Source organism: Cloeon dipterum, chromosome 1 (assembly GCF_949628265.1).
Source record: "Cloeon dipterum chromosome 1, ieCloDipt1.1, whole genome shotgun sequence".
In the NCBI taxonomy this organism is placed as follows: domain Eukaryota; kingdom Metazoa; phylum Arthropoda; class Insecta; order Ephemeroptera; family Baetidae; genus Cloeon; species Cloeon dipterum.
In genome coordinates, this window is record NC_088786.1 from 24,994,886 (window position 1) to 25,018,774 (window position 23,889).

Here is a 23,889-nt window from a genome sequence, read left to right on the forward strand (position 1 = left end):
GACCAGACCGGGCGGAAAACACGCTGCTCGCTCTGTGTTCTTGCACTTTCGTCCTCTCGGGCGCGCTCGTCAATATCTGCCGCTGTGTGCTCACTTGTCTCGGTGAATTTCGCCCGACTCACTGCGCACACGATATTCCGTCCGCCGTGGGGCCACCGCGTTGGAGCTTCTATTTTTTGTTCAAATTAAATCAGATCGCATTAGCAAAAATTGCTTGTCAGGCAGAATTGATTATCCACTTTCGCTCCGCAGGCTTTTACTCCGAGAACGAACACGCAATAAGCTCACGTGGCCTCCTTATTCTTTTTATAAAGTGTGTGCGTTGTGAGTTTTTGCCGAGGCGAGCACGACAATATATGTCCTCCGAGGAATTCGCGGCTAATTTAAGGGGGTGAATTTGGCCTCCCACCGCGTCCGAGCTCGCACAATGGATATCCGACTCAATAAAATCGTAGCGTAAATCAAACGCGCGTGCGGTCCAAATTTTCAACAAATAAAAAGATTTTCTGCAAATCGCACGCGTCTCGACACCACGCTCGCTTTTATTGTTGCCGCCGTTTATCTCTGCGCCGCGCACTGGTATGTTTTGATTTTTCCTGATTAAAGTTGCAGCCGGCAGCTTTGCGGCATCTAGGAAAATGTTTTTGCGCTCCGGCATTTCCATAGATAGAAAAAAGAGAGCGCGGCTGAATTACAAATTTCCCAGAACTTGCTTGCATCATTGTACAAGCGTTTTGCATTTTGTTCACAGAATTACATACATCCACTTGCCTCTGCAGAGCAAATGGCTGTACGTGGGCACGGACAAAGGCAACATCCACGTGGTCAACATCGAGAATTTTCAGCTCTCTGGCTACGTGATCAACTGGAACAAAACGATAGACCCGTGAGTAGTGGAGGCACCCAATTAACCCTTATCGCCCCGTCAAATTTCCTCTCAACGACGAGCTCGTGTTCATCAGTCAAAAATTATATAAAGAGCCTTCCTGCCCTCGTTCCTAGAGAAAAATATACATCCAACCTCATGCAAATCAATGCATCCGTTGCGCCCGCATTCCATCGTCCCAGTTTCGAATTTTCAACTCGCGCCTCTCTGCCCCAGGACACGCAAGACACACCCTGGTGCTATCGTTCACCTGAGCGACAACCCGGCAGACTCGTCGAAATTGCTGATCGGGTTCAATTGCGGTCAACTGGTGCTGTGGGACCTGAGGTCTCGGTGCGCCGAAATCAGGTGGCAGGCCACCGAAGGGCTGCTCAGCGTAGCCTGGCACCACGAGGGCAAGCAGTTCGTCTGCTCCCACTCCGACGGCTCCCTCTCAACTTGGCAGGCTAGACAGCAGTCTGCCAAGCCGTTCTCCATTTCCACGCCGCACGGTAATAACACTTAGCTTTTACTGTTTTTGTTTTCGAAAAATAAATTTTTATCGCTTCCTCCGCGTTGCTGAATATTTGTGCTCTGTGTAATTCCAGCGAAACCGAATAAAGACGGCAAGCTGGACCCCTGCAAGCCCATCCAGAAAGTAGAGTGGAAAGGTCTTCGCACTACTGGGTATGCTGCACCAGACGCGTGCCCACCGCTTTCCAACTGATTTATTGCGGTTCGATTTCAGAGAGGCCTATTTGATATTTAGCGGCGGTTTGCCCCACGACACGGCTGGTAGAGCACCTAGTATTACCGTAATTCATGGAAAGACAACCACCGTGCTCGAGATGGAGCACAACGTGGTGGATTTTATAACGCTTTGCGAGAGCCCCTGGGTCAGCGGTGAGTTCCTTGAAATTGAAAATTGGACACTATGTCTGAATTTTTTGTTGCGCAGACTTCCAGGATCCTTACGCTATTGTAGTTCTTCTTCAAAACGACCTGGTGGTCATCGACTTGCTGACGCCAGGTTTCCCGTGCTTTGAAAACCCTTACCCCATGGACATACACGAGAGTCCAGTGACCTGCTGCACGTACTTCGCTGATTGCCCCTCAGACCTGATACCGGCCTTTTACTCTGTTGGCTCAAGGACTCAAAAAAGGACTGGCTTCAGCGAGCGCGAATGGCCTGTGGACGGAGGAGAGTGGAGTCCCACTTCGTGCAGTTACAATGAAATCATCATCACAGGGTATTTTCCTGCGCGCCGAACAGAATCTTTGATTGTCAAATTTGACTCTGTGCAGGCACGCTGACGGGAGTGTTAAATTCTGGGACGCGTCGGCAGGGACCCTTCAGGTGCTGTACAAAATGAAGACGGCTAAGGTCTTTGAAAAGCCTCGCACAAAGAGCACCGAGTGCTCCGGCATGGACGACGACCCCTTTGCTATCCAACTAATTTCGCTGTGTCCAGAGTCGAGAAAATTGTGTATAGCGGGTGCTAGTAGCCACATTATTCTATTCAAATTCAGGAAACAAGAAGCAACCAATGAGACTTGGGTGAGTAGTTTTTTATATGACTCAGAGTCTGTATATCATTACGTACTTCCTACGCAGAAATTGGAAATTCCTGTTAATTACGAGCACTTAGAAGAGGGAGGCGAATACTCGCCAGACTACGAGTATCCTCCGAGGCAAACAATAAAGACAGAAGTGGCCAGCGAAGCAAAAGTAAGTTTACTTTTCCACTTGATGAGGTTTTAAAGTTGAAAATTAATCAGGAGGTCGGGCCTCTTCGGGTGCGGACAGGCTTGCAGAAGAAGCCTCCAGGCTTCCAAGCGTACCTGGTTTGCATCTCAATCGGGCTGCACGGAGAACCATCTAGCCAGATCACAGCTCTTTGCATCAACTCTTCTTACAGACTGTGAGTAGCTAATTAATTCCTTTGCGGTGATGACGCAAGTGGTTGTATTGGGACCTCAAAACTCGCCAAGTAAATTCCTATTGCTCGTGGCGCTTGCGCTATGAATCAAATTCTGATGCTATGATAATCCATAATAATTGTGCATACGGTACTAGCGTAATTAACTGCCGCACGTTTGATGTGCTGACGATCATTACAAATTTATCAGGTCATTACACCCATTAAGTACCCATTGCTGGACATAGTGATAAAATATTGTCAAATGAAAGCTTTTAATTTGGGGGAGAAATAAAAACATAATTGAATAGAAAGTTTATGTTTCGTCCATGATTAAAAAGATTTTGTGGTTATTGAAATTACTTGGCATTAAAGAAACAGTTACAATAAATTTCCAACTAAATAAAATCTCTTGATTTTACTGTCAATGTGTACGTCTTGTTGATTTCAGAGTGGCGTACGGCACCGAGTGCAGCATTGTAGTGGTGGACACTGAGCAGAGAGTATGTGTGCTCAACATGATGACCCCTGATCTGTATGGTTCGGCGGACCCATATCAGCGGGTGCCACGCTCACCAAAGCGGCTTAATGAAACCAGCAATGAGGACCGATGTCGGTCGCCAACGTCGGACCAGGTAGGAGGCACCCGAAACCCCTCAAAATCCCTCACAGAGATGTGTCTGTTGGTGACGCACATGTGTCTGTGTGTCCTTGCAGAAATAGAAGCGAAATTAAGGGATAACCTCCTTTATTCCTCACATTTTAGTTCTTTTGGTTTTATTATTTTTTGTTGACCATTTTTGGGCGATCAGGCCAGTTTAGAGGAGGTAGACGCTAAGGAAGACCAGCAGCAAGAGAAGTCGCGTAGACACTCGGTTCCGTGGCGGAAGAAGAAGTTCAGTTTTCGAAAAATGAGGCTGTCCAACGTTAAAGCTCCAAACAAAGAAATGCTCAATTTCGAGGAAGCCCCAAACGCACCAACACCAACGCCAGAGCAGCCTTCGCCTGCTGAGTCAGCATCCTTTGAAGAAGCGTTTGAAGCGGTGGAAGAGGTGCTGCTGCGCGAATCCCCGACAGAAGAAGTACTTGAAGCCGACTCTCCCTCGCCGGTAGCCCCACCCCGGACCAAACGCAAACAGCGGCCGCAAACCTTGTCGCTCGAAAACAACCAGCCTGAAATGCTTACAAGGAAAGTCTCCTCTCCAGCGCTGAACATGAAGGTGCGGGATTTGCGGCGGGTCGAGGAGGACGCTTCTAGCTGGGACGCCGTTGGCAGGGTGATGAAGAAACTGAGTAAGAGACGCTTGAACTGATCTGAGCAAAATCTAACTCTGGTGTTGGGCTTCTGCGGTGGCCTTTTCTCCGACTAACTGGCTTTTGGTTTCCATTTCTGTTTCACTTTTTTTGTTATTTTTCTCACTTCGCACCATAATCAAACAGTCCATCTCGCGCCCGCGGACACTGCTGGCCTGCTGCCAAACTCACACAAAAGCAGGCGCAATTACGGCTTCTCTCTTGTGGCTTTTAGTCTGATGAAAGTTTTTTGACATGTCGACATTATTCATGTGCACATTTCTGCATCATAAGAGTCGTCTTTCGTCAATGTGATCTCCTTAATTGTCTGTGTTAGCAAGAAGTAGCTGAGCGAGCACTGTGCACCGCGCACAGTCGTCCAGAGAGCCAAACGGAAAAGAGAATTGCGCCTGGAACATGCAATAGAAATTGAATATCGACACACATAACTCGTTATCACTCACTTTTGAGTTTGCATTGATCCCCCGAAAAATCAAATAAGTCACGGGTGGCTCGGCTTTTCTGAGCAGATGACGTTGCCGCAGAGATGAGGTTGGCGCGGCTGGCGGAGACCGCGGGCTCTCTATCGTCAGGTGCGCAAGAGTAATCGTGTGCTGTTCAAGGATCTGTCCGACGACTCTGACGACAACTGCCTGAAATACTTGTTCCGCGTTCACATATTCGGTAAAAACCCAGTAGCGTCAGCAGCAGGCAGGTTTCGCCACCGCCGCCGCGCGTAGACTGCAGCCGGCCGCTTGTTTTCTTATTTGAGTTGAAATTTGAGTTGCCTTTCGTTTGGTTTGCCACACGTGTACTTTATCCCTTAATTTCCCGAGACGGACTAGCGCTTGAAACTGCATAACACACGTATACAATATCTCTCAAAATCCGTAACTGCGAGAATCCCACTCCCACCTCCACAATCAGGCCGACTAGAAGAGCACTAACCCGTTGCTTTCATGTGTGTCCTTGCGCCGCTTGCCACCACCAGGTGAATGGTGTGTGCGTGTCTCCCACCACTGCCAAAGCGTCAGGCCAGGGTGCAGGCTCGCCCCGCAAGCCAGGGCCCGTGAAGCGGTCGCAGTCTCAAGGTACTAGACGACTCCAGAAATGTTTCAGTACTGCCTCGTACTCGTCGGAGGCGACAGTCGACGCCCCCTCCCCCATCAATTCCCCGACAAAAAGCGCCACCTCCCTAGGTACGCCGACCCACCTGACGTTGTCGTCGGCATTCCTGCGGGCGCCGGAAGCCTCGTCGTCGTCGGCATCGCCGAGTCCGGCCACGTCACCGAGGGTGCCGCACCACGCCCTCACCAACAGCCGGCAATATTGCAGTTTTGGTACAGACCTCCACCCGCTGTACACACCACTCTGCTCTTTTTCTGTCAAGTCTCTATATATATTTCTCTCATAGTTGGCTGTCTCTCGGTCAGAAATGCAATATCCGACCCTCCAGTTTTCTCTTTTTCTCTCTCTTCCTCCGCCACATTGCGTTTTAACAACTTTTTTATTTGATTGGATCGCGCGCAGTCAGTCCATCAGACTGCTCTCTCTATAGCTCACGTTACATTATTTTTTTCTTTTCTCTCTCTCTCTCTCTCGATCGAGTCGTCTCGCATCCGTCATTGCATCTCTGATTTATTCACTCTCACACGTTTTGATGTTTTTGGTGGAGCCGAACTGGTTCACACTCACACACATCTTCGCCAGGCGCGAAGTAGAGACTTGGTCGGCGTGCTGTTTTCCTCTCGTGTTGGCGGCGCTCTGCTTTTGCTATGCAAGCAAGCAGTGCTTAGCTGCTGAATTATAGATGTGCGCTAAAAATCAATAATCTCTCTGGCACAAAGATGCTGTGTAAAGAAGTTTGCGACAAGTCTCTACTTTCAGCCTAGGCCCCCTCTAGATTTCATACTAATCAGTTCTTCATCACCAAAGGCACGTCAATCAGAAAAGCAACTTTCTCACTCACGTTTTAATGACTTGGCGCAACACAGAACGTGTCGCACACGCGCAAAAACCGTTGACTTTTTTGCAACAAAAAACCTTTTCTTCTTCTTAACAACTGTCGCCGCCGTCGGCTCGAAAGCAACACTTTCTTACAAATTGTGCAAAAAGGGGGGACGTTGCATTTAACCGCCGCCGGGGTGAATATTTGAGTGAGAGTTGCACGTAACAACAGCACTCTGTGACGTCCTCTTTTGTGCCGTCCATTTCTTCGCCCACAGCACTTCAGATAAGAGTCTCGTTTATGATTTGCCATTGTTCATTTTGTAGGTCACATAATTTATTATTGTTTTTCGTAATTTTCCACACACAAAAGAACGCAAATGAGCTACAAAGAACACTCATACACACCCATACACGCAGAACAAAAAGTTAGCCCCGACGCGACCACACAAGGAAAACTATTTCAGAAACACATTGACACGACCCGCATTTGACAACACACAGAAACACATAGATTGCATTCGCCAGGTCCGGAGAAATTGTTGAAAATTGAACCGGCACCTCGGTGGAAATCGGCCCTGACTCTCTTTAGCCATTGCTGCAGGAATGGTGTAAAATATCTCTCACCTGTAGATGAATATTGTAGTTGAGATATCAATGGTGAAGGTCTCTATCCAAAACTCTATATGATCTCCTCTTCCGTGCAATCGCCAGCTGCGCACGCGCGTCGACTCGTCTTCGGAGCCGGCGCAGAGAGAGTTGTCGACGCGCGAGCGCCCTTGGCGGTTGACCCTTTCGTTGGGACTGCGTGTGAAATGTGGCAAAGTCCCGTGCTAATCTGTTTTTCTACTTCTCTCTTTCTCCTCTCGCTCTGTAACTCTTGGCCACAAATTTTACCTTTTCGCTGATCGTCGGCACCACCTGGCAAAAATAAACAGACCACGTTGGGACAGCATGCAATGCGACCGCCCTGGCATGACGGACTGCTCCAGCCTGCCGCCCTGCTCTCCTTTTCTCTTTCTCTTTTTCCCCAATCTCGACTGGTTCTCTCTTTTGCTCTTTCTCTTTGCTCTCTGCATTGTATATCTGACCCATTCCCTATTCTCACTCAAACAGGCGCCACGCCGCAACCCTTTGTCAATGTCGGCGTGCTCAGCCGACCCACCACACCACCACCCGCTCGCCCTTGTAATTTCCACGTGTGCTGCTGTGCACCCGCTCGCTGATTTCTGTTACACTGATGATTTTCTGCCGCTCTGTTACTGTGTTCATTTATACATCCCTTCCGTGTGTGCATATATATGGAGTGTGTAAATTCTCCCCTCTCCGTCCCGACTGCACCCGACATTACCACAAACAGATATAAATACAAATCACCCACCGCGCATTCGAACCAGATTTCAGTCTCCCATCTCGCCATGCGCCGCTCATTCTGATTAATTTGTGACCTCTCTCTCTCTCTCTCTCTCTCTATCTATTTCTCTCTCTTACTCCAGTGTGCCGCTTACTTAGTATTTTTCTCTTCCTCTCGTGTCCATCCCCGTTTGCTACTTTTGTGCCAGTTGCGTTTTCTCTCGCTCCATGTTTGTTTGCGCGCTCCGGCTTGCATGGCTTTCGAGTTAGCTAAGAGCTGAAATTCGAAAAGTTATAGCCGCAGTGCTGTTACTGACTGCACTGCAATAATGAGCAAACAACATTACACCCACACACAGTTTCTCGTCCTAGGCAATGGTTGCATAAGGCCGACAGTCTCTGCTTGCAAACCGCACATCGATTCTGACGCTCTGTGTTCTTAAATTATATTCTCAACTACTCTATTACACGTACTCGACTTAATTACTAATATATATATACTGCACTGTTTGTGACGTTTGTTCATTAACCTTTTATCTCTGTGTATGTAGCTTTGGAACTTGTTTTTATGCATTTCTTGTTTTTATCGTTTCATTCTCGTTCAGCTCGGATTTGTTTCTGCAGTACTACTCTCTTACTTGCCAAGCATTGTTTTTATGCTTGTTGTCGGACTACATATTTATTAAGACTTAACACGCGAATAAATAAAATACTTGGCCACATTTCAACCTGTTGGTTCGCGCGTTTTTTGCCATATATTATGTACACGTAACGTGATTTCTTGAGGGTGTCGGCGCTAATGCCAATAACATGTGATAAACAATAACATTCGTTGTAACCCGCCCTGCCAGCTAAATGCATATTATCACGGACTCCGTGATAAAAATAAGAGCTGTCAAATGCATATATAAACTGTATGAGTCGCTATTTCCACATTTAAAAGCTGACCAATAAACATTCCCTGTTAAAGCTCACTCTAAATAATTTCAGTGTTTTCGATATTCGTTCGTATTTCATGTAGTTGATGCCGTGAACAAAATCCGAGCTATGCCTAGAGCCTCAGGCTCGTTGGTTGTGTCTAGTGCAAAGCGTCTAACTCTCGGCTCCTTTCTCTAGATAAACTGGACTCGTCGTTCTCGCGCTCCCGCAGCTCGTCCATGTCCAGCCTGGAGAACATCAGCAACGAGTCGGTGCAATGTCTCGCCTTTGTCGATTCGTACACGAGGAAATCAGGTGAGACCTTGGACACCAGCATATTATACGCCCTCGATCCTTGATTTTGTATTTTCATTGTATCGCAGATTCTTCTCCCTGTCCGACCCTTTGGGTAGGCACCAGTCTGGGATCGGTACTGACGGTAATGATCACGCAGCCGGTGTCGGTGGAGGCTCGTCTGACCACGCCTGTGGTGCTGCAGCCGTGCGGTGAGTCGACTTCTTTTTCATGAAAATTTATCGCCACCGTCATAAAATTCAATTTCCGCCCTTGGAGTATAGATTTAGGGTGCCGAATTCGTCCCGCGACGCTAATTCAACGTTCGCATTTTTAACAGGTACCATTTTCCGGTTGAAGGGCACTATCTTGACCATGTCCTTCTTGGACTGCAACGGCGCCCTAATTCCGTACTCGTACGAGACGTGGAAGGACGAGAAGCAGGAGGCCAGCAAGGAACGCAGCAGTACGCTTGTTTCCCTCTTGTGTCCCGGTGTTGCCCTTTTCCTTGTTGGCGCACCGGGTCCTATCGTGTGCTCCTCTCTATCTCTCTTTCTCTCTTTGCCTATTCGCCCCAGTAGCTAACAGCATGCCACCCCGAGTCTCTTTTTCACTCCAGAGTTCTGGTTTGCTGCCCAACCGCCTCTCTTCTCTTGTACAATCTTGAGTAAATAAGTAAGCGAGTCGTAACGCTGCTGCTGCCGCTATTCAGTGATTCATTTTGATCAATCCAGTCGCTAAACGTATGTAGACATCACTCTGTTCATGGCGAAATATATACTTGGAAGACAAAAATAAATAGACTTTGCCACGATCTAGAAAAGTGGGCTTAAGTCTGGACTCTGTTTTACTGCGGGCGCTCTTTGGCAAAGACTGTAAACCTCCTATTCTGCCCACTTCTGTCGTTTGCAACCTGTCATTATTTTACCACTGCAATGCTCTTTCTAGGGTGGAAAGTGCTGCAAAACTACATAGGTAAACACACATTCACATCTTTACTTATTCGTCATAATATGTCATTCTGTGAACAACAAAACTTTTGTATAGTGGCAAAATCCGACCTGATTTGGCCCTAAGGACACTCGCACCTCACACAATCTCTCTATCTCTCTCTTTCACCCTGTTAGACTAACTACTTTTACTCCCAGTCATTCACTTGCTCAGAGGATTGTGGTCGATGTCGTGACACCCCTTCTCATTGTCGTTTTGCTATCCATCCCCCGACGACGATCATTTTTGAGTTCGAATGTCCATTTGGCAAGTGAACGCCTCTTTGCTTCACGCTTGCGAAACTTTGGCTTGACAAAATCTGGTTGTCGACCATTCTCCTTTGTATATTGAACTTATATCTCGAGTTTGATTTCGCCACTAAAATGAATTCACTCTGATCTCTCTGCCGCCCCTCATTAGAGACCTGTTCTGTAGAAGCCAGACCGAGCATTTCGCCCACTACAACGGCCTCCACGTCGGCCGCCGAGCAATTTGGGGACAGACAGTTCGCGGTGCTGGTTTCCGAAAAGCATGCGCGCGTCGTGGCCCTGCCTTCGCAGAACTGTGTCTACCGCCAACAGCTGGCCGAGACCAACTTCGTCGTCAAGTCCGAAATAATCTCCCTCAGAGGTAAGAAATACAAAGTTTTCCTCTTCCTAGGTTTATTGTAAAGCCTGCGCAAATAAATATTTAAGTGGTGTTTGAAAAGATATTGTAAAAGTTTTTCTCTCCTGAAATATAACGTTAAAATAGGATTTTACTTAAAATGGAAGGTATGAAGCCGTTGGCTCGCATTGTTGAGTGCATGCTCTGTGTGCACTTGCAATGTCAATATATGTGAGAGTCTGAGCGATGTCTGGGGGCTTCAGTGCGTGCTGATTGCGCCTGCGTTTGACTATCTTTACTTGAAATAACCAGTACATTCGGATGCAAATGTAAAGCATGCTTAACAAAAGTGCAGATTTTAAATCAAATTGTCTCGCTTGGCAAGCAGTCGCGGATTCGACGCTATGCAACCCGCTTGTTTTTTCGGTCGCACCGGTTGCAAATCTTATTTTAGATTTTAGATATTGCGTATCAGCAGGGAAACTTTACCCCATACATCCCCACATCAAAAAAGAAAACGAAATAACACAAAACATCATTATTTGGAAACAAAGGAAAAATCAGTCTGTCGGTTCAGTATTCGGGGAAAAATATTTGGCTGTCTTTTTTATGAATGCACCAGAGTTGTCGTTCATACACAGATTCGGTTACAGATAGTTACACAGACGGTTGCTCATGGCTTGAGGCAAAATCGAAGCTTTAATCAATATTTGATCATTTTTTTCTGGGGTCATGCTCCTGAATTTCTCAAAAAGATTTAAAACGCTATTAAACTTTCTGAAAGATTTGCGAGACTTGCCCTTCTCAGAGTTCCCAGGAAAGAAATATGTCAAACATAATTCCTTGATTTTAAACTCTAGCACGTCGTGATCACGATTGGATATTAAAAATGTTATAATTTAATTGACTGGATGGTTTACAATTGAGAGTAATTTGTATATTCTTTAGTTTTGACAGTAATTTTTGCTTCCTTGTGATTCCAGACAGCATATGCCTAGTGTGCTATTTGAGCAGCGGCCAGCTCTCAGCCTACACGCTGCCCAGCCTTCGGCCACTCATTTACATGGACTTTTTGCCATTGGCTGACCTGAGGTGAGTATATCCGTATTAGACAGGCATGTTGCATGGCGTTGGGCCAGGCAGCGCCTGGGCAGACAGCAACACTCACTACTGGCTTGGAAGTAGTCGTGGCGTCCTTTACATAGTGTCTTACCACAACTAATTTTCCAAATTTCTCTCACACCACTTTTAATTGCTAACAATCTAGACAGAATACTGAATTCTGAACCTTTTCTATGGCAGTTTCTTCAACAATCCACACAGGACATGGTTTCGCTACACATTTCCAGCCAGGGTCTGACTGGGTCTTGTTTTTGCATACAATCAAGCAGCAATTTTCTCTGACTTCAACTGCAAACAACCTCCAACTTTTCTCTTTCGGTTTGAGTTATTGTCAGTTACTTGGTGGGATAAAGAATTGATCTCACGGCTCGTGTCATTGGAACACTTATGCATTATTCGCCCGATTTCACTCTATTCAGTTTTTGAGAGCAACCACAGTTTTCTATCCATTTGTAAGCGCCTGCGATCTTGAATTTGTTGCTCTTAACACACGTTCTCTCGATACGAGTGAGTACTTTGAGCAATTAAGCGTGTGCATGGAGCATGATCTCTTTTCTTCGTGAACAGTCCTTGACAAAAATAGGCTACACCATAAATAGCAGTTTCTGTGATAAAACATTAGCACACGGTCAAAACTCCTGAATTCCCGTTACATATGGGTTGGACAATTGAGTTGCACATGACTTTTCTTTTGGAAACAGCGCTCTGATTGAATTTGGCTCTGTATCGCTTCGTTTGTAACAAACTGAGGGTTGTTTTGTGAGCAGACAGTTTTCTTATTTCTATTGCAGTACATTTGGCGATTGCGGCTCTGTTTTTTTTAACTTCCTTGTTTTTTGATAGATACACTCTTTTGCTTTGATTTTGGTATCTCTTTCGATCGAATGATTATTTTCAATTAGACATCCAAAGTGTGAAAACATGAAGATACACCACGTGTTCTTTCTCTCTTCTGCTTGCACAGTTTTCAGACATCCAAACAAGGCATACAAGGCATAGTAGACCCAATGTTGTCCATTTGGGGCCAACAGATGTTTGTAAACGAAGACACAGATCAGTAAGTTGACACCTGAAACCACCAACTACCTTTTGTTTCGTTCAGTCAATAAATGGTCGCAACCACTTTGGGAATAACTTCGTCGCGCTTTGGTGCAATAAATCGAAGACGCCCACTCTTGACACATTCAAAACATATTACTTTTAGAACAGACAAATACGCAGTCCCACATCGACTGCCCGGTAGTTTCCAAACTGGTTGTCCTTTCAGTGACCATTTTTTTCTTCTACATAATTCATTTTCCAAAATTACATTTACATATCAATTGACACAGATATATAGCAAAAATGACATGTCTATATGTGTTTCCCGATGTACCAATCTCAGTGTGGGACTTGCCCCGATATCCGTTTCAGAGTCTTTTCCATTTCAAAACCTCAAACTTTGGATAGAATTTTGTGTCTCTAGGTGTTTTGCGATCTGATAAACCCGATGATATGAGTGGAATAGTGCGCCATAATATGCGATTTTAATGTTCCACAACCATAAGAGATATTGGTGTTTGACATGCACTGCCCCTTTCCTTGTAAATGAGCCGCCCCCGCCCTGGAGAAGTCCCGAGTGCACAACCTCCACCACCGTGACTGCATTAATGCATGCTGCAATTGACTTTAATCGTGTGTACTCTCTTGGTGTCGGGACTCACTCGCTGTTCTGCACCGGTGGTTGATTGAATTGCTGGCATACTGATTTTAATCACTAATTTGTCTCCTGCTAAATAAACTTAACGGATCGGAACCACGCGACCTGCTGGCAAACGGCATTGCCCACTAACATGTACATACATGCGAACTTGCTGAGGAGCTGACATCTTTCAAACACAAAAATTCAAACTGCCGTTTTTCCCCTTCCCGAGAAAATTAGTCGATTCCTCGTGCTCAATGGTGAATTTCACTCCCTTTTCATGTCCATCAACAAGCATCGATAGAAAGAACTCTTTTTTACCTTACGCCCTATAAATAAAAATCTTTTACTGCAACGCGAATGTGTTAACAACGCAAATACGTACTGTGTATGTCGCATTTTGTAAGGCAGAGAAACGCAATCAGTTTTGGCGATCTGGCATTTTTCATCAATGTTTCAGACATTTTTGGTGTATCCTTAAATTAAAAAAGCTAAATACCTTTTAACCTTGATTAAACTCGCAAGCTGCAATCCTCGCAATCGTCACACTAATGCCCCTTTTTCAATATTCTAGGATAGCGCGCACCTTCTGCTTCAGCAACCGAGGACATGGCCTTTACCTGTGTTCACCCACAGAAATGCAGAAGTTCACAGTCTCTGCAGAATTCTGGTGAGCCACTTTCAAACTTGAACGTTTTGCAGCCCTCTCTAATTAAAAAAAAATAACACTAATTGCAGTCAAAGTCTGAACGAGATGGTTGGTGAAATGTTTCTCACCCGTGAAATGCCTGAGCCCCCAAAGGAGAGCTTCTTCCGAGGCCTCTTTGGGGGTGGTTCGCGGCCCCTAGATCGCGAGGAACTCTGTAAGTAGTCTCGATTTCTGTTCTTCTGTGTCAAATTTTTCATCCATTTTATTCAACTCAACTGAAATAGGAATGCAATTTAAATTCCAGATTTCAGCAATAAAAAATTAAAAGGAATGTTTTAATCATTGTCAGTTGTAATACTTAAATGGTTGTTGCGCATTAAATTAAATTATACAAATTTTTTTGTAAAAGCTATTGAAGGCAGAAGCATAGGAGGGTACCAACAATTTTTCAGGTGAAAGTAATGATTAAAAGCGAGCCGTTTCATTTTTTGGCAATTATTCTTTAGCGAAACGGAAAAATAAACATCTCGCTATGCACTGAGAAAGCTGTATTAAATTTTAACGAAAATTATATAAATACTTAGATTTGCAAAATTTTGTACTTTGCACGTGCGCTACAATTTTTTTCACGTGCTCCATTTCAGTTGGTGAGTCAAGCGGGAAGGCGTCTCGCAGCGTGGCCAAGCACATTCCAGGCCCGACCCTGGAAGGGATGAACCAAAGGGCGACGTCAGCCTCGTCGGAAGTGTCGAGAGCTCACCAGATGATGGTGGAGCGCGGCGAGAAGCTGGGCGTGCTGGAGGAGCGGGCCGAGCGGATGCGCAATGAGGCCGAGTCGTTCTCAACATCGGCGCACCAGCTAATGCTCAAGTACAAGGACAAGAAGTGGTACCAGCTGTGAGGCGCCACCATAGGCTGTTCATCGGGAGGGCTGGCTTTTTGTGATATACGGGCGTTCATTTTAATCTCGCGCGGTTAGCTTTAACCGGCGGCCCACGTGCCACGCTCGGTCCTGGCGTGCTGCTCCCGGCCACTCTCGGCATTCGCTCCGGCTGCCTTTGAGTCTGAGCAAAAGGCCTCCACTCCAATGCACCCGCGTTCATACTTTTTTCTTAATTTAATTATTTGGTTAAACTGCAAGTCGGATCGATCACTTTCTCGAACTTTTATTGATTGGAATTCTGATCCTCTTTTGATAAGGATATATATTTTTTACTTATACGAATCTTGATCTCCGCGCTTATATTTTTGAAGAAGATAATTGAAATTGAAAGATTTTTAAACCCCTTTGTTGAAACGATTTGTGCTGGAGTCGGCCTTGCTGAGCCAAAGGTGTATCCGGCCCAATCCGCTGATGGCCACCTATTTTTGTAAGCAGGGCTGCAGCATATCCCGGGCCTTGGCTGGTCACCCGCCGAGGACTGCACCCGCTAGTCAGAATTCTCACCGTATTAGTCGGACCTGTCTAGTCGTTGGTGTTTTGTCCGCGCACGCCGACAGCCGATTCGAATCCAGTTTCCAAATTCAATTAGGGCGCCACTGATCCAGGTTGCGCGATGGTTGAGCCATTCCATAGTTTTCGTTGTTACTTAATGTGTGATACTTACCAGGCTTGGTTGTCTTAGATTTCTTGCCGCAGTCACAGAAAAAACGTGGTTTTACCTAACGAATCGCCGACTGATAAATCTTAAGGTTATACCCTATTGATCTGATGTTACCTACTCTGTGTTGTTGAGTACTTATATACATACCGCAGTGACCAAGCAATCTTTGTAACTTGCGAAAACAGAGTATCTGCTAACTTGTGCTATCGCTGATATGCATACATGATTTAGTCTTGCCATACAATAATTGATAGACGAGCGCTGGAAGCATTTTATTCGAGTCAGTGGAGATATTACTTAAACGCTGCAAATAATTAATGTAATTTTCACGTTCGGACCAGTGGCGCTGGCATAGGGTGATGAATCTTTAATCGTGGCTTATTATTGTGGGACTGCTTCGGCTTTGTCGGCGCGACGCGTTGTAAATGTAGGAGCCCTTTTGAAACATTTAGCAGGAGTGAGAGGAGTGCATAAAAATGCTTTAACTTACCAGGTAGTCACTCTTTTGAAGCTACATTCCAGCAGCGAGTAGACGAGATTTGAAGTCAAAGAAAAAATATTGAAACTATGCACATTGTTACTGATTGCAACAGCATAATGATAGCTATGGAATTAATCACTATTAACTCCCTGTACATATTTCAAAAGGCAAAACTCTGTCTTAGTTACTGGACTCGGGAAAAGAAACATACACGCGACAGAGTTCGCCGACCTGGGCGAACCCCACGTCATATTTCAATGAGACCGTGTGTGACTTGATATTTTTTTATTCTCCGTATGACACACATATCTAGCTCCAGTTACCAACAGTCACTCTCATCAGAGCATTTTCACGGCCGACCCACTTATAGCGCTTTTGCAACAACACAATGAACCAGGAAAATCGGAAAATCGGCTTGGCCACTTACTTTTCCTGCTAACTGATAACAAAACACAAAAAAACTGCTGCAATGTAACCTCTTCTCTCATACTGTAACGCGACGTTTTTCGTACATAAAACTCGGTTCGAGTAGCAAGACAAGTACTTTCCGATCACGACGGCGGATCATTTACCTAGTCAATAGCCCACAACAAAGTGTGTATAATTAGCAAGAATAGAAAAAGAAAAAACCTGACACATATGCGACATCATGTTGTGCTGTTTGACACTTGCGGAACGGGTCGGCTCATTTTATACTTGGTAGGATATTTTTATTCTGTCTGCTCCCCTTTCTTATCGAGGGAGACTCTCAGTTGCAATATTTTGAACGGATGAAGATATATCTTTAGATTCACTGCCAGTCATACAAGTAAATAATCGAGTCGCTAAAAGAGAGTGTAACAAGGTGAAAAGCCAAACACACACACATACACACACACACCGTAGAGGGATAGGCGCATATCTGGAAGATTCACGCGTGAGGCGCATTTTAGTGGAACAACTAAAACACACACACACACACACTTTACACACACACGCAATTATAAAATAAACTAATGAAATAATAAATCGGAGAATGCGAAAATAAAACCACCTTTTCATACACGTGTCTGCTGCCTGTATGAAAGTTGTTTACTGTGATAATCAACCGCGCGATATTCGACATTAGCATGTAAATTATTTAATTCAATCCAGCAGTGTGACAAGATTCATTGTTGAAAAATAAACCAATAATAACGAATTATAGACAGCAGCACTCTCTTGTATCGTAAGTTCGACAATTGTGTAGCCTCTCAGTGGGATGGGTTTGTCGGCCGCCGCGGCGCCAAGCATCGCCTTTCGCCTCAATGTCGGGCGGCCATTCCTCGAGAGAGCGAGTGGCCGCAAATTGAGTCGGAGGTGCGCTCTGGCCGACGCCGGCCGGCCGGCCGACGTCTTCGCGGTCCCATCTGTTCAGCGATTCTTCCTTGTTCTCCCCCCGAGTGTCCCTGGTGGTATTTTTAGACAAACTCGCGCGCGCACACACACACACACTGATATATTTTTTGTAATTGTTACTTGTTTTACTTGCACGGTGCGATGGCATTGTTGGCAGTGAAAATATTGCTATAATGAAGTAATAAAGTAATTATATATTATATATATTTATCGACGGAAGCGAGAGAACGTACGAAAGGGACGCGAAAATTCAATATATATGGTGAGTTTGAAAACAAAATGTTGCTGTGTTGAGCACCTCTTGATTGTCACACCTCTGTTGCGCCGCACAAACTCAAAATACTTTGACGGCAACACTCTCCGGACCCGGATCAATTGGCCGTCGGCCTGCGCTACTCTTGTACTGTACATACCCATTCTTAAGCTAAATGGCAGAGAAACTTTTCATTGACATATTATTGCAGTTACTTACATAGACTATCGTTGTATCTCCGAATGCGTTGTTCCCTGACGAGAAAAATGTTAATTGTAACACTTTCTTGCCGGGCGGTCGCGGCTCGCGGTCGCACTCGCTCCGCGGGAGCGGCGCCGGGGCTGCAAAAATTGACGTCAATTCAATTCAAGTCAATAATAGGTCCGCTTTTATATCAGTGTCGTTCTCGGTTTTAGCCTTTTCGAATTGCGTTCCATTGCACACTTTGTCTAACGCGGCGACTGTATTCACTATAGCACGACCTACTTCAAATTCTCTCTCAAAATAACTCGCTCGGGCCGCTTTCGAACGCATACAATGTGCAAGAATCGCACGCGGGTTGCTTTAGCGACGTTCGAACGCCGCCGCGACCGTCTCTGTAAAAAAAATGAGATGAATGTTTGGACCGACTCGGCCAGTATGCGAGGAAATACTCAAAGTATCAAGCTAATCTAATACGAGAGTTAACTATCGCATTTAAAAACACTTAAATAAGCATAGCTAAATAGAAAGATGGGAAAAGATGACGAAGATGAGTTTATCGCGCGTGAACAAATACACACACTCACAGACACAAACACACACCTCACCTGCAAACAGACAGACACACTCACACACAGACACAAACAACCTACACGAAAAACATACACAACTATGTACCAGCCGAAAACAAAGTCGCAGAGAAGGTGGAGGCAGAATGTATAATGTATTAAGCACGCGGAGACCACGTTGAAAAGGAAATAGATTGTTGCGATTTTTGTGAGAAAAAAAATCGAGGAGAAGAATTAAAACTGCGAGAACGTAAGATGGAAAAGATGCAACAGACACTCACTCATTGTTGACAAGAGTAATTACCCCCATTATTATGTGAAATTATTGTGAAGTGCGCCTCTGCTGGCGTCGGGGCCCGGCCTGCTGTTGGGCCGCTCGCGGGTCCCAACGCCCCTCGGACAGAGACACTAAACTTTTTTGTGCAACACGATGAACAACATGCAGTTTGAATTGTCTATTGATGCGATGATAAATTGTTATTGTATACTACGACAAATTATGAAACAAAGGATAAAAATAAATCTATATATTGTACTAGTAGAACTCAACCGAACACATCTGTGTTTCATTTTGATTTGAGATAAACACTCCTTGTCAGTGAAATTAAAAGGTCACTCACCCATTCCAATATATTTTATTAAATTTTATGATCGGTGTACAGTTATCCGCCTCAGTGGTTTAAAAAAATGGAAGCGTTCTAATTTTTATATCGTTATCAGTTAATACTTTACAACTTGGGTTGTTTTTCGACAAGCTAGCTTTTAATTACAGGCAAAAGTGGCTATTAAATATAATATATTTTAGCTCTGGTACAAGAGCTGCTCTCCTTCTTTATGAAAAGAGCGAAAAAAGCCACTTATGAAGGAAGAGCGCTCCTTGAAGAGAAGTGGAAACTGTGCCGCTGTGCAGTTTTTCAGAGCGGGTTGCATACCACTTATGCTAAAGGGGTATTTAAACATCTACACAGACACACTATAATTTTGTGCAATAATTCTGCTTTAAAAAGCAATGATTTCTCAACTAACTGAACGAATGATGGAGCTGGAGGAAGTTTTCTGCCGTCGTTTGGCAGCATTGCCATCTCCCATTTACGTTGGCAACCTTTCTTTCCCACTTGCAGACTCGAGATTGTTGATATTGGCACTAAATGCACTGCTACTTGGTTTAAGGAGAGTAAAGGTAGGAGATGCGAATAAACAGCCAGAGTCACCATAAGAGGGGAAGGGGTGGGGGTGAACGTCGCTTGTTCGCTGGTTGTTCGCCCCCACCCTTCCCCTCTTTTGGTGACTCTGGCTGTTTATTCGCATCTCCTACCTTTACTCTCCTTAACTTGGTTGTGTGTAGTGTAACCGCAGATGATAACGCGAGACCAACAAGCCGAGCCAACCACAATCAAAGTTTGGCGAGTCCTGGACGAAGTCGATAAAAGTTGGACGTCGGCCTTGCTTCGTGCAGCGAAACGTCAATGAAGGGTGAGAACACAGCAATCAGTGCAGAGTCACGCAAATGTGACGTGTGTTACGAATTAATGGAACTAAAACGGGCTTTTTATGTTTCAGTTTCAGCAGAAAAGAGTAGAAGAGATAGGACTGCTCCACCTACTTGTCTCGCAATTTTTGTTTGAGTGCGATTATTGAATACAATCGTTCTGTTTAGTATTTGGAGATTTTTATCTTCCGGCTGATTAGTGCGGCACGTTCATGCTGACGGGGGCTTTGAAATGATCACGGAATACGTCTATTAAGAGTGCTTATTTGAGGAGACTGTCATGAAGCAATATATTTAAAAGGCGCAGCAGCGGCTCAATACTGGGACAATAATATTGGAAATATATTATACATCTTCCTTCTACATACAAAAAATTCAGGTATGAAATTATTTTAATTAATATATTCTGGTTTCCATTTAGAAGGGTGTCTTGAAACAGTTATATAAGCTTTTAAATTAAAAATTTGCCGAACAAATTTTCTCGATTTATTTTTGCTTTTTTTGAGTTATTTGTGAAATCTTCAAACTGAATTTATTTTGTCTGGATATGGCAATGTGTAGGGCAATATGTCCCTGCAGAACCATAAAAAAGGCTTTTAAATATAATAATATTAATTCAATTCTCACGGCAATTTTTGCTTGTTCTTTTGTAACCTTAACATGAATAATGCTTGACTGCGCGTGCAAACACAAAGGAAAAACTTAATATGAAGCTTGTTATTGTGCCAAAAGCGGACATGAAACAGCAAAATACTTGACTCTTTGTCAGGCGTAAGCGGAATTAAAAATGCTCTCATTTTTGTGGTTATGTCACGCGGGAATTATATATTCTTATCTGGTCTAGAGCCTTGCTTGAACAGTCTCAGTTTTCAAAGCGATCAACTGTTTATAACATGATATTCCTTCGGTAGAATGGTGGAGCTCGACACAGTGCTGACTGAGCTGGGCGAATTCGGCCGCTTCCAGGCGTTCACCTACCTTCTCATCTGCCTGCCCGTATTTTTCTCGGCGGCAAACAGTTTGACCTACGTGTTCACGGCAGGGGTGCCGCCCTACCGATGCTTCGTGCCGGGCTGCGATGACGACGAAAACTCTGACTTTTCGCAACCCTGGCTGGCCGTGGCCATCCCCCCAGCGGCCCCCACAGGGCCCTATCAGCCGGCCCAGTGCCAGCGCTTCGTCAGAAATGGCACAGGGTGCGTGCCAAGTGCCTTCGACACGAATAGACAGGAGGCCTGTGATAAGTGGGTTTTCTACCCTGGAGAAAAAACCATTGTCAATGAGGTTTTGTGCCTTATATTTTTTAGATATGAAAATTAACTTGAATTTTTAGTGGGGAATAACATGCTTGGACAATCAATGGAAGCTCTCGTTAGTCGGTACGCTACATTTTGCTGGCATTTTGATTGGAAGTCTACTGTGCGGTTATCTTGCTGACAGGTAAGGACACCAAGAATTATATTTTTTTTCTGGCGGAATAATGCGTTGCAAATCTGATTTTTCCACTAAAACACTGGAAACGTTCTCATTGGATTCAATCATAAATAGCTTGAAGTGTTTTTTAACTTGCGTTCAATGGTCAAAATATTTCGACAAAAGTCGTAAATTTTTCAAAAATTTATTAAATTTTAAATATAAGAAAAAATTACTGTATGTTGAGAATCTATTAAAAATAACAATTAATTTTATCTTTGTTAAAATGTCGACACTCGAAGTTGGTTGTTTCATATTACAATTCAAACGGACTTCATCCTCATTGCTTTAAAACTTTCTCCCTTTTATCTTTCGTTTCTGCTTCACAATAATATAGGTTTATTTCATGGACAAAACAATAATTCTCGCAATTACTACCAATATAAAAAAAATCAAAAACACAATCTTGCAACATTAATACATAATATTTCAAAATTTTACGATTTTAACTAACATAGTTGCTTGGAAATTTTTGAAACAATCATCAAACAAATATAACTGAACTGCTTATCATTTCTGAGCCATTTGCGATCTTTGCAGCCTAAATCGAAAATCAAGAGGCTTTTCCAGAGTAAAAACATCAATATTGCTTCGTCTCGTAAACGATGGTAATTTTTTCCTATTAATCAGAAGACAGCTAGTAGGAGAAAAAATAGCACGACTTATTTAAATCAAAATTGGCGTCAAAGTAACAATTAAGCAATGTCTGGTTTTTTTCCAGTTGCACAAATTTAAAATTTTAACCTGATCACGAAAAGTCGATTTTTGTTCAAATGTAGCAATCCTAGCAGTCACATTTCTTAATCAAGAGATCAATATTTGAATTTCAGATTTGGACGCAAGCTGGTCCTAGTTGGATCTTTGGTGCTGATGTCCGTGACTGGCATCGCGCAAGCCGTGTCGCCTTCGTACCTGGTTTTTCAATTCTTCGTGTTGCTTAATGCGATCGGTACGTCAGGCGTTTATCCGCTCGCATTTATCCTTGGAGTCGAGCTGGTGGGGCCAACTAAGAGAGAAATGTCCTCCATGGTGATAAATTACTTTTATGCCGTGGGAGAAGCAAGCGTCGGGCTCTTTGCTTGGCTGTTTGACGAGTGGCAGAGTCTGCAACTGATCGTCTCTGTTCCGCCAATTTTTTTCATAGCATACTATTGGTATTAGGTCCAAGAATTGAAAATACGTGCGGATTATAATTGGCTTTTCTTCTTTTTCAGGGTGGTGCCAGAATCAGTCAGGTGGCTGCTGACACAAAAGCAAAACTTGCAAGCCAAGAAAATCGTTCAGAAAGCGGCACGCACAAATGGTGTCCACCTTTCGCAAGATATTTTGAATTCTTTCGATGAAGGATCACAGTCGGATTCGGACTCGGAGGAGAAAAAGGAGCATGCACAAGGCCTGATGCAATCAGCCAGGGCGCTCTTTCGATCTAAGCGCCTCATCTTCCGTTCGCTATACCTCTTCTTTATTTGGTACGCTGCTTTTTTACCATCTATTTTTTCTCTATTCTGCAAAATCAAATTATATATTTTTATGATTTATCTTTTTTGAGATGGGTGTCCCCCAGATAGCGAGCAATTCCCGCCCCAATACATCGTGAATGAATGACATGGGCCTCATGGGAGGAAACAGTCCAGAAAAGGACCGGCTCCGGGACCTTTTTTTATTGCAACGCCAAGACATTCATCCCGTGAATTTAATTTATGCGTGTTGGAAAGGTGCAAACCAGCAAGTAGCGAGTCGGAAAGCTTTCGCAATCTTCCTAATCCAAATGGACTGGTCATAATGTGCAAGAGAGTCAAATGTAGCCCACACTCGACCCCCAAAAATCACTCATATTCTCACATATCGACATTAAAAAAGCATATGCGCTCAACAATGTGAGCCAATGGAAAAATATCTGAAAGCGAAATGTCATTTTTTGATCGGTTGATCTTTCCTACTATTGGATTTAATAATAAAACTGACACCAGGAAATAGATAGAATCCCACACTATTTAAAATCATTATTTATTTCAATTTAAAGGCTATAGACTGATTCAAGCTAAGAAATATAATAATTTTTGTTCAGGGCTGCAAACGCATTTGTCTATTACGGTCTGTCAGTGAATTCGACCAGCCTCGGCGGCGACAAGTATTTAAACTTCTCCATGGTCTGCCTGGCCGAAATCCCAGGCTACTCATTGGCGTGGCTGTGTCTGCACAAGGGCCGCCGTCCGTCGCTCTGCGGCTTCATGCTTCTGTGCGCCGTGACCTGCCTGGCAGCCGCCTTCATTCCTCAGGACAGCCAGACCGGCATTCTCATCCTCTTCCTCACAGGAAAAGTAAGAATGGCACACGCAGTAATATTCTCTACTTCATTTTTTCTCCTCTGTAGGTGGGGATCACTGCGAGTTTTGGAATAATTTACGTTTACACTGCCGAGCTGTATCCGACGCCGATGAGGTCCGCATCGGTGGGCGCGTGTTCGATGATGGCGCGGTTCGGCGCCATGGTTGCCCCGTTCGCGCCGCTCCTCTCCATTTACTCGGCTCCTCTGCCGCTGCTGCTTTTCGGATCGGTGTCGTTGGTAGCCGCCCTGCTGGGTTTGCTGCTTCCGGAGACAGTGGGCACACTTCTGCCCGACAACGTCAACCAAGCCGAAGCACTGTGTGACGCAAGCTGAGCCGACTGATCATGTGTGAATTGTTAGTTTCCCCGTTATTAGATACTTTATTATTTACAACTTATAATTTTGTACTTTCTATACCTGCCACATTAAAATATATTTCTATTAGAAGAGTTCAAGTTTTTCCCTATCCTTTAGTT

General features: G+C 44.4%; 2 protein-coding genes across 10 annotated transcripts in view; both read left to right on the plus strand.

Annotated features, from left to right (window-relative positions):
• Tomosyn (syntaxin-binding protein tomosyn) overlaps positions 1-18,676 on the plus strand; it is a 31,141-nt gene extending 12,465 nt beyond the window's left edge. For 2 of the 9 annotated variants that reach the window (XM_065476203.1, XM_065476208.1), the window contains exons 4-23: positions 752-886; positions 1,103-1,377; positions 1,474-1,552; positions 1,614-1,768; positions 1,824-2,115; positions 2,171-2,423; positions 2,481-2,594; positions 2,645-2,787; positions 3,236-3,419; positions 3,597-4,077; positions 8,494-8,610; positions 8,679-8,801; positions 8,930-9,055; positions 9,538-9,564; positions 10,000-10,209; positions 11,169-11,277; positions 12,272-12,364; positions 13,563-13,658; positions 13,727-13,851; positions 14,282-18,676. In XM_065476203.1, coding sequence (XP_065332275.1) covers positions 752-886; positions 1,103-1,377; positions 1,474-1,552; positions 1,614-1,768; positions 1,824-2,115; positions 2,171-2,423; positions 2,481-2,594; positions 2,645-2,787; positions 3,236-3,419; positions 3,597-4,077; positions 8,494-8,610; positions 8,679-8,801; positions 8,930-9,055; positions 9,538-9,564; positions 10,000-10,209; positions 11,169-11,277; positions 12,272-12,364; positions 13,563-13,658; positions 13,727-13,851; positions 14,282-14,538 — 3,394 coding nt within the window. In that variant the 3' untranslated portion in view covers positions 14,539-18,676. Of the gene's footprint in view, positions 1-751; positions 887-1,102; positions 1,378-1,473; positions 1,553-1,613; positions 1,769-1,823; positions 2,116-2,170; positions 2,424-2,480; positions 2,595-2,644; positions 2,788-3,235; positions 3,420-3,596; positions 4,078-4,700; positions 4,762-5,068; positions 5,418-8,493; positions 8,611-8,678; positions 8,802-8,929; positions 9,056-9,537; positions 9,565-9,999; positions 10,210-11,168; positions 11,278-12,271; positions 12,365-13,562; positions 13,659-13,726; positions 13,852-14,281 lie in introns of all 9 variants that reach the window. The other 7 variants (XM_065476210.1, XM_065476205.1, XM_065476212.1 and 4 more) reach the window with 7 other exon arrangements.
• Positions 18,677-19,457: 781 nt separating this feature from the next.
• Positions 19,458-23,862, plus strand: LOC135947738 (organic cation transporter protein). The gene is made up of 8 exons (XM_065496669.1): positions 19,458-19,595; positions 19,683-19,990; positions 20,523-20,895; positions 20,945-21,051; positions 21,915-22,238; positions 22,299-22,553; positions 23,153-23,405; positions 23,459-23,862. The coding sequence occupies exons 3-8, from the start codon at positions 20,524-20,526 to the stop codon at positions 23,744-23,746; spliced, it is 1,599 nt and encodes a 532-aa protein (XP_065352741.1). The 5' UTR covers positions 19,458-19,595; positions 19,683-19,990; position 20,523; the 3' UTR covers positions 23,747-23,862.
• The last annotated feature ends 27 nt before the right edge of the window (positions 23,863-23,889 follow it).

Coding starts and splice junctions, on each gene's coding strand:
- LOC135947738 (XM_065496669.1), top strand. CDS start 20,524: ATGGTGGAGCTCGACACAGTGCTGACTGAGCTGGGCGAATTCGGCCGC. Junction 20,896..20,944: donor AAAAAACCATTGTCAATGAG/GTTTTGTGCCTT, acceptor TTGAATTTTTAG/TGGGGAATAACATGCTTGGA. Junction 23,406..23,458: donor TCCTCTTCCTCACAGGAAAA/GTAAGAATGGCA, acceptor TCTCCTCTGTAG/GTGGGGATCACTGCGAGTTT.